General features: G+C 51.2%; 1 protein-coding gene across 13 annotated transcripts in view; it reads left to right on the top strand.

Moving 5' to 3' along the window:
• Window positions 1–4,880: 4,880 nt before the first annotated feature.
• The window catches only part of TMEM164 (transmembrane protein 164), a 165,784-nt gene continuing 161,338 nt past the window's right edge, over window positions 4,881–9,326 (top strand). For 3 of the 13 annotated variants that reach the window (XR_009050277.1, XM_057718198.1, XM_057718202.1), the window contains exons 1-2: window positions 4,888–5,026; window positions 5,747–6,416. Coding sequence is in view for 10 of the 13 variants with exons in the window: in XM_057718198.1 (XP_057574181.1) it covers window positions 6,027–6,416 (390 nt within the window). In the remaining 3 variants the exon portion in view is untranslated. Of the gene's footprint in view, window positions 5,027–5,297; window positions 5,435–5,746; window positions 6,417–9,326 lie in introns of those variants that run through there. The other 10 variants (XM_057718209.1, XM_057718208.1, XM_057718211.1 and 7 more) reach the window with 10 other exon arrangements.

The following is a 9,326-nucleotide window of genomic DNA, read 5'->3' as shown; positions in this document are numbered from 1 at the left end:
AAAGGGCAGGTTCAAACAGTTGCTAATCAGGGAAGTAAGGGGGATGCAGAAACAAAGGAGGAGCAGTCAAGAAACAATAGCACAGGGTCCTGGTTCCTCCTCAAGGATTATACATAACAATATCTTTGAGTTCTTTGAGTTCTTCTGCAGGAACAAAGGCTCCCACTCAGGTGGAGGTTGGTAATTTCAGGCTGAGCACAAGATTCCTGGAGCACCGCCCTGTTACCTCACCACCAACCAATCAGAAGAAAGGCACACACCCTGCAGCCCTCACCCCCAATTTTGCCTACAAAAACTTCTCCCTGAGAATCACCAGGGAGTTTGTGTTTTTTTAAGCATGAGCCACCTGTTCTCCTTGCTTGGCCCTGCAATAAACCTTTCTTTGCTGCAAACTCTGACATTTTGGTTTGTTTGGCCTCACTGTGTGTTGGGCACATGAACTTGTTAGTAACTGCTTGAGTCTGTCTGTTCTTTGGAACTCAGGGAAGGCCTAGGAGACTAAAGCCTTTTTCTACAAACTAGAAACAGGGACGTGGAGGGGCTTTTGTACCCAGGAGGGCCCTACAGGGTCCTGCTCAGTTTCAGTCCCCCAACTTCTTTGATATTCCTCAATCCTGAGGGGAACAGGGGCAGGACAAGGAAGGGAATAAAGTTCTGGATAGAGAGGATAATCATACACTTGGCATGGAAACTCAGTTTTAGGGAGACTTGGTTTTGTATACAATACATGGAAGAGACCCAGTAAAACTGAGTAACTCCCTGAAATGGCACAAGCCACCACCTCAACTATCATTTTATGAAGATAAATGACATTGAGGGTGGAGGGAGCCAGTTATTCAGGGTGACCAGGAAAACCACAGTAAACAAGGGTAAGGTTGTTATGCAGATTTAAATTATAGCCTTCTCATTGATTAGAGTTTCTAGAGATTTAGAGTCATCCTTCTCTTCCTTACACAGAGAGGGAGACACCCTTACAATTGCAGATTTCCCTTATAAATGTAAATATCTCTTACAAAAGGGTAAGTTTTCCCATGCCTGCTATTTCTTAAAATTAATCAGCCTAAAATAATCCTTTTGCCAATGAGGCATATTTTAGGGTGACAGATTCTGTTCCCCTTCACTGCCATGCTGACCTTTCTCCCCACAGATGACTTTTGCCTGGTGTTGAACTACTGAGCTTTTCTTACCCCCATTGTCTGTGCAGCTCACTTGAAATATACAAGATTTGCTCTGGTGGCAGCAGCTCTTACCTGCTTGATTGTATTTATATCTCTCTTCTGTGTTGTTATCTAACCTTCCTTGTTTGTTTGTCATATCTCCCTAGCTAGATTTTAAGCTCCTTGAAGGCAGAGATGGCCCACAAGTCTAGGATATTCTTATGTAATATCTAATATTGTAATAGAGGCTCAGTAAATATTTGTGGAATGAATGCTAGTGTTGAATGAATGAGGGAGAAAAAAGAAGCAACAAGCAGATAGATCAAGACAAAGGCTTCTCTCTTCATTCCCCCCCCATATACACAGTTTATTTTTACCGATAACACTTTGTATAATACTGGGAGTGTGCATTGTTTTTTGCTTGTGGGCAATCATGCATACATTTGACTTTCAGGTTAGATTGTGGGTAGAAGGACAGGAGTGGGATTCAAAGAATATGAAGTGCCAGAGGAGAAAGGGTCAGATTGCCAAGTCAATGAGCAAGCTTGCTCTGGCCCGTGCTGTTGAACCCCAAATTCTAGTCTCTCTCTGCCATGAACTTGTGTGATCTTAGGCAAGTCACTACGCCTTTCTGAGTAATCTGAGTCTTTGCATTCCGCAGAGGTCAGTTGAGTTAACAGCTGGGAAGGTACTTTGGACAAAAGAATTTAGGGTACTGTCTCAACAGGCAGAAAGGTGGGTAGGATCACCAAGCCAGTTAGATCAGGTTTCTGCCTTAAGATTCAAACATGACTTGGATGAAAGGCGGCAAGGATGAGTTCCTAGAATTATAGAATCTTAGAGCCAGCAGGTATCTTAGAAACCATTCTAACCAACCCCCTCATTTTACCTGAGTACATGGAATCATGGAGAGATGACTTTCCTCAAGGTCCAGGTTCCCTTTTCACTGCACTTCAAGGTTCTACTTAAAAATCAAGTTCAAAAAGGAATGAAATTGGGACATCTGTAGAGACATGGGTGGACCTAGAGACTGTCATACAGAGTGAAGGAAGTCAGAAAGAGAAAAACAAATATCATATATTAACGCACACATGTGGAATCCAGAAAAATGTTACAGGTCAACCAGTTTGCAAGGCAGAAATAGAGACACAGATGTAGAGAACAAACATGGACAGCAAGGGAGGAAATTGGGAGGGTGGTTGGGGTGGGATGAACTGGGAGATTGGGATTGCCATATATATATTACTAATAAGATAAAAAAGATCAAATTGTGTATATGCAGTTTATTGTATGTCAAAAAATAAGAGTTCATGTTGCTCTTGTTATTATTTGGAGATAAGAAGCCAATGGCCTGTGCCCCAGCAAGGAAACGATCAGAACATCTGTATGAAGCTTTTTGAGTTTCCAAAATGTGACCCACCATTTCAGCTCAATTATTGTTTACCTTTTACCTATGGGGAAGACACTTCCCTAGTGTCTGCCTAGTGCCTACTATGTTTGCCACTCTGCTAGGTGCTGAGGGGGGTTTAGAAAAGATGAAGACCGATCCCTGCTGTCAAAGATCTGAATGTGGGAGACAGAACTAACAATGAGAGAACAATGGAAGGCAGTATGTGATTCAGAATAAAATAAGTAGTGCCGGCAATAACTGCTGTTGAAGTTCAGAGGAGGGAGAAAGCTCTGGGAGCTGGGGATGGGGGTTGGGGAGAGTGCAGTTTCACGTGGGCTTTGAAGGCTGGGTAGGATTGTTTATGCAGATGTGGGGGAGGGCACTGAATGCGAGTGTCTGCACGTGTGTGGGCCTCCCTGCGCGTGTGTGGGCCTCCCTGCGCAGAGGCAGAGCTGGATGAGGAAAACGGGTAGCATTTATTGAGCACTTTTTATGCACCAGATACTACATAATGTGCTACATAATTCAACTCGTTTAAATGTGCACAATCCTAGCAATTAGATAATAGATCACTGATAACCCTTTGTTGAGAGATGGAAATTGAGGCAAAGAGAGGTAAATGGTCCAAGGTGACACAATAAGTAAACAGAATTAGAATCAGAATCCAGATCCTCAAAACACTTAGCTATTCTGCCTTTGCAAGAGAGGAATTTGTGCCTCAGGTAAGGAAGCTGACCTGGCTACAGTCACTAAAGACAGTCATTTTGCAAACATAGGATCCTCTAGGCCAAATTCCCAAGGAAGTTCTCCTTCCTTTAATGGAGCCTTTTACTAAGTGCTATCACCTCTTTCTTACTTTCTTGAAGATAGGAACTTGAGGTCTCAGGCTGCAGTCATTGTCAGTAGCTCCACAGCTTCACCCTTCATGTTATGGTGCAGAGGATTTACCAAAACACCTACAGAGGATGAACAAATGAGCCACTGAGTCAATCTTTGTTGTTGTTCTTTATTAATTAGCACCTGAAGAGCATCAGGCCTGTAGCTGATGCTGTACGAAGCTTGGAATTAGACAAGGCTACCTGGCTCGGAGGCTATGTGGGGAAAACCAGACTTGGAAAGGATGGGAGGACAATGGCCTGATAATACAGTAGATTGCATTTTATGTTTTGAGTCTGGCTTGCAGCCAACACCATAAAGTGTTTCCCCAGCGAGATGCCTAACTGTGTTTTTCTGGATATTCTCCTCTTTTTGAGTCTTTGATAAATATTAAACCAACACGAGGTAGACTCTGAAAAGGTCTTTTTCCAGTTTCCTTGCCCAAAGAAAAGCAAACCACAGTCTGTGAGTAGGAAGCAGCAGGGAAGAGGGGGTCCTGTTTCAATCAGCAGCCCTCATCCAATTCTTGGGCCCCTCCACACCCACACTAGCCTGGCAGGCCTTTCAGTGGCAGGACTCTCCGCCAAGTGCAGGTTGGGAAACAGCTGCTCCGTCGCAGGGAGGGAGGAGGGAAAGAGGTCAGGGGAAGCTTCTTTTCCTCCAGCTACAGTACGATTGAGCTTGAAGGCTTGGCAGGAGAAAGGGGAGATCTAGGGCCTGGAGAGGGAGGGGCAGGGGTGGGCTGTGTGGTCTGAGGTTAGGAGAAACACGGGAGCAGAGCAGGAGAGGGAAGGCCGGGCAAAGTAGGAAAAGAAGCCCTGTCCTAGTATTGAAGTGGAGAGTAGGGATGTGGCTAGAAAGGTGGGGAAAGACACCTTCCTGGGCCTGCCCGAGTCTGCTGCTTCAGGGCAGACGGCAGGAGAGGCGAACACTAGAAGGTCACACCCAGCAGACCCCCCCAAACCCAAGCTTGCCCAGCTGGTCATCACTAGACCGGCTCGTCCATCCCCCAAGAACTTAGCGAGGGCCGGCTAAGCGCCTACTGGGTGCCCAGTGTACAAAGAAGTGCCCTGGAGAACCGGATCGCAGGAGGTGGAGTCGGTCCAAAGGGCTTCGCGGAGGAGGCGAATTCCGTAGACGGTGGTGCAGGAAGGTGGCCGTGCACGCGTGCAGGCTCGGCGAGTGCGGAGCGCGAGGCAGGCCGGGGAGGAGGGGAAGGAGGCGGGGATTGAGCCCGGGGTGGGGGGGAGGGGGAGGGGGAGGGAGCGGCGCAAAGAGGGAGGGTGGGAGGTGTGAAGGGTGGGAGCGGCGGGGGGAGCGGCGGAGGCCAGAGAGGGGAGGTGGCGAGGCCGGTTGGCCGCGGCCCGAGGGCGGGTGGGGGGGGGGGGCGCGAGGGGCCGAGCCGGACGGGAGGGGGAGGCGGCGGCGGCGAGGGGGAGGAGAGAGGGAGGGGAAGAAGGAGGAAGCGAGCGCCGCTGCTGCAGGGGGAGGAAGACGGGGAGGAGGAGCCGTGCGCGGCGGCCGCGGCGGCCGCCGGGGGAGCCGAGAGCCGGAGCGCGGGGAGCCGAGCCGGCACCCGGCCGGGGCCGCGGGCCGACTGCCGGTGAGTGGAGCCCCGAAGGGCGCGGCGGCCCGTCCCCGGGGCCGGGCGGGACGCGCGGAAGATGCGGCGCCGGGGCGGAGGGAAGGGGCCGACTGGAGCCCAGCCCCCGGCTGGCCCGGCCTCCTGCCCGCCTTCCCTCCCTCCCTCTCTCCCTCCCGGCTTCCTCCCGCCGCTGCCCGCGCGAGGGGGGCAGGTCCCGGGCTGGCCGCGGGCTGGGGGAGGTGCTGCCCGGAGGGCGGGCGTCTGGGGCCGGGGGGTGGAGCTGGGGGCTCGGGGGTGTACCCGGGGGCGGGAGGCTGGACCGGGACGGCTCTAAATGGGCTCGGAGGGGCCCGTCGGCGGCGAAGTTGCTGGCTGGGGGCAGAGACGGCCACGCGGTTGCAGGAGTAAGCGATCCCCCTGTGGCGAGTGCGTGAGACGAGGAGTCCGGCTCCCCGCCAGCCCCGTCGCCCTCCCCGCCTGCCCGGCCCCGCCAGCTCCCCTCCTGGCCTCCGCGTGTCCCCTCGCCGCCGCCCCCGGTTCGCTCCCGCCGCGGCCGCCGGGGCCCCTCGGCCCTCTGCCTGACCCTCCCGGCCTCCGACTTCCCCTGACCCCTGCTTGCTTCGCCACTGCCCCTGTTCCCCTTTTCTTCCCTCGCTAGTTCCCCCTCCCCACTTCGTAATTCCCGATGCAATTGCCTCTTTGAGACCTTTTTTTTTTTTTTCCTCTCCTTCCTTTTAGATTGGCCAACGGCTCGTTTCCACCCTGCCTCGTTGGTGGCCACTGGAGAAGCGCGGGGGGCTCCCCAGACAGCCGTGGGGACAAGTTAGAGCCAGCACTTTGCCCCGGGCCTCGCGTGTAGCTTCCCGTCCCCTGCTCTAGGTGCCCCGGTGTCCGGAGGGGAGTGCGGGTGCGGGGGTGTGCCCTCCGTACATGTCCCACCACCCGGGCCACCCTCTGGGCTTGTGTTCCATCTCGCTCTCGCTTCCTGCACGGTGGTCGAGGGGAACCACTTTGCATCATGTCCCGGTATAGCTACCAAAGTCTCCTGGACTGGCTCTATGGGGGCGTGGACCCCAGCTTTGCGGGCAATGGGGGCCCCGACTGTGCTGCCTTCCTCTCTTGGCAGCAGCGGCTGCTGGAAAGTGTGGTGGTCCTGACCCTGGCCCTGTTGGAGATCCTGGTGGCCCTGCGGCACATCCTGAGGCAGACGAAGGAGGACGGTAGGGGTGGCCGTGGCTGCCAGCCAGAGCAGGGGACCCAGCGGCCAGAGGAAGGCAAAGAGAGCCTAAGCAAGAATCTGCTCTTAGTAGCCCTGTGCCTGACCTTCGGGGTGGAGGTGGGCTTTAAGTTCGCCACCAAGACCGTCATCTACCTGCTCAACCCCTGTCACCTGGTCACCATGATGCATGTGAGTCTGTTGACTTCCTTCCCTCCCTCCCGCTCTCCGCTCTCCGGGGCAGCCTCAGCCATCAGAGTCATTTGTGTGCTCAGGACACTTGGCAGTGTAGAGCACCTCATCCCTGCAGCAAGGGGAACCCTTAAAATGATTTTCCAACGAGTGGCTTTTTTTGTGAGGATTTCAGATTTGGCTTTCTTCCACCTTTGCCCAATGCGTCAGCCCCACGGTGGAGGTGAGCACTAGGAAAAACTAGCACGCAGGCTGGCGGCCCCTCCCCTCCCAGGCCTGCCCTGGCCTTTCAAAAGCAGAACGTCCAGCCCCAGCCAGGTGCCCTTTCTGAATCACAAGTGACAGACCATGGCCCAGTCCCCCATTACCTCTGCCACAGTTAATTTCCCAGAGGGCTGGTGACGTTCTTTCTTGGAGGTGGTCACATAAGGTTCCTGGTCTCCACTGTCGTACTTTGGGGAAATACTCGTACGAGTGTCTCTTAATGACTCTTTCATTTGGGAGTTTAGGCTCTTAGGGTGAGGTCTGCAAAAGGAGTTCTGAGGTGTCAGAACAGCACCAAGATCCTACCCACTGCTCTCTGAAGCAGACCCATGAACTTCTCTCTGTCCATGGTGAAAGGGTATTTATTTCCTGCAAACCTCTCCATCTTACCACTCATTCTTTCTCCTGAGGTCACGGTCCAGGGGTGACCGGAGAGCTGATTTCTTTACCTCCCATTAGCGGCACTAAGAAAAACAAATGAAATTGAAAAGGAAAGTTGCCAGATACATAAAAATAATCTGGGTGAGGACCAAGAGCGAGATTGTCTTTCTGTACTCAGCCTGGGTGGAGAGATGTTCTAAAACTATAAAATCATGGAGGAGGAGGAAGAGGAGAAAGGGAAAAAAAAATCTCTTTTAGATTTCAGGCTGTGGAAAACCTGGTGTGTTTTATTCAGGGACAGTTTTGAAACCTGTCATTAGCATCTTTATTGCTTTTGTACCTGTAGAAGGTTATTCTCAGGAACCTTGTGACAACCCTGTGTGGGGCAGGAGGTTGAGATGATTATCTCCATTTTACAGGCCTGGCGGTGTCCAGGGATGGGAGGTCGTTCGCCTGCAGCCAAAAGATGAGTTAGCTTTCCGGGTTGGAAAGCTAATCCACCCTCTTTGGGGTTGTGGAATGGCAGGGCAGGCTCTGTGGGGAGGCCAGTGCTGACCAGCATGGCGCTGCCTACTTGTGGCTTGCATGCTTGCTAGCTCTGTGTTCCAGGAACTCCTTTGATGGCAGGTTCCTGGCCTCAGTTTCCCAGCCTGTAAAATGTGAATGGCTACAAACCCCCTTCCAGTCTTGCAGATGGAGCAAGGAGGTGTAGACAGCTTTGGAAAAAAGCAACTCTTATTGATGGGATGGCTATAAGCGTCCGGCAGGGTTGGAGTGGGTAGCATTTTTCAAAGAGGGCTTCTTGGGAAGTGATACCATTCACAGGAAACCCAGGGCTCTCCCAGCTAGACCTTCTGTGTAAATTTGAGCCAGTCCCTTTCTTTCTTTTTTTTTTTTTTTTAATGAATGGGCTTTTTGTTAATGAAAGGAAACAACGCATCCCAGCCGCTGCTATGTGAGGCTCTTGGGACAGGAGTGCTTTTTTTTGGACGGCAGGTGTTGAGGCTCAGAGGGTGCTTTTTCTACAAAGGGGTCTTGAGGCCTCTGACAACCACATATCTAGAAGGTCAACAAAGAACTAAATTCAGCCTGATTGGGGCTGCTGCTGGTGTGATGACATCAAACCTGGCAGCGCTATGGTTTTTAGTGGAAAGGGTTTTAGAGGCTTTTAGAAGACTCTGGAGACTCCGTTCTGGCATTAATTAGTTGTGTGACTTTGGGGTAAGTACTTTTCCTGGGTCTCAATTTGCCCAGCTGCAAAATGAGGCAGAGTTGCACTCCTAGCTCTTTACCGCCTGTGTCCTGTGATTCTTTCCTCCGTTAGCAGTGGCCGGGTATGCCACAGAGAGCTATTCTAGAAATGCTTTTGGCCTCCTTGCCGATTTCAGGTGGCCTTGTTCATCTTCTCAGCCTCATTCATCTTTTGCTCCCTGTGTCTTCCCAGTAAAGTAAATCTGACCACCCTTAGGGACACATGTAGATGATGTTGACATTCGGAGCCAACAGCTGCAGAGAGATAGATGTTTGGGGAACTATGGACTGATTGCTGTCACCTGTGCTTTTGCTGTTGTCCTGTGCTTAGCTTAAACTCTGAAGCTAGAGGGTGGGGGCAAAGAAGAGAGTCACGCCGAGGAATTCTTGAGCCCAAGCAGGATTGTACTGCTTTGCTCTTTACTCCTAAGTCGCTGCTTTGTATCATTTAAATAGTAACTTCCAGCCTACTGGGGGACCTAGCCTGTGATCACTCCAACATTCCATACCTTACCTTCGGCTCTTCCTGGGAAGCAGGGAATGTATGGATTTTTAAAAGTTGATGTGAGTCCTTAATACAAATTTAATAGCAGATGGTTGGAAGAATTTTCTGGCTTGGTTACAGCAATGACTAATGATAGTAAGTATGGTTAGTAATACTTTACATTTATCCAGCTCTTCAATGTTTATAAGCTACTTTTCACATGCATTATCTTCATTAGAGTTATGCTAGATAAGCTTGAGCCTGGAGAGAGAGATGTTAAAATGTTTCCTGTGACTGTGTGTGTTCCAAAGAGGAGATGTTGAGTGCAGCGAAATGCTTTGGCAAGTGGATTAGCTGAGTTGGGCCACATCATGGCAGTGAATTCTGTGGAGTTCAGAGGTCCTGATAAGGAAAGGGGGACATTAGCTGAAGTGAAAGCGGGAGCTTAGGAGAGACATTTCTGATGTGTGTCTCTCAACAGGATGACTCAATTATAGATTTATAGGAAGCCCTTGTTCGTCAGAGTCAGT

Source organism: Hippopotamus amphibius, chromosome X (genome assembly GCF_030028045.1).
Source record: "Hippopotamus amphibius kiboko isolate mHipAmp2 chromosome X, mHipAmp2.hap2, whole genome shotgun sequence".
In the NCBI taxonomy this organism is placed as follows: Eukaryota; Metazoa; Chordata; class Mammalia; order Artiodactyla; family Hippopotamidae; genus Hippopotamus; species Hippopotamus amphibius.
This window is presented reverse-complemented; position numbering and strand designations above follow the sequence as displayed.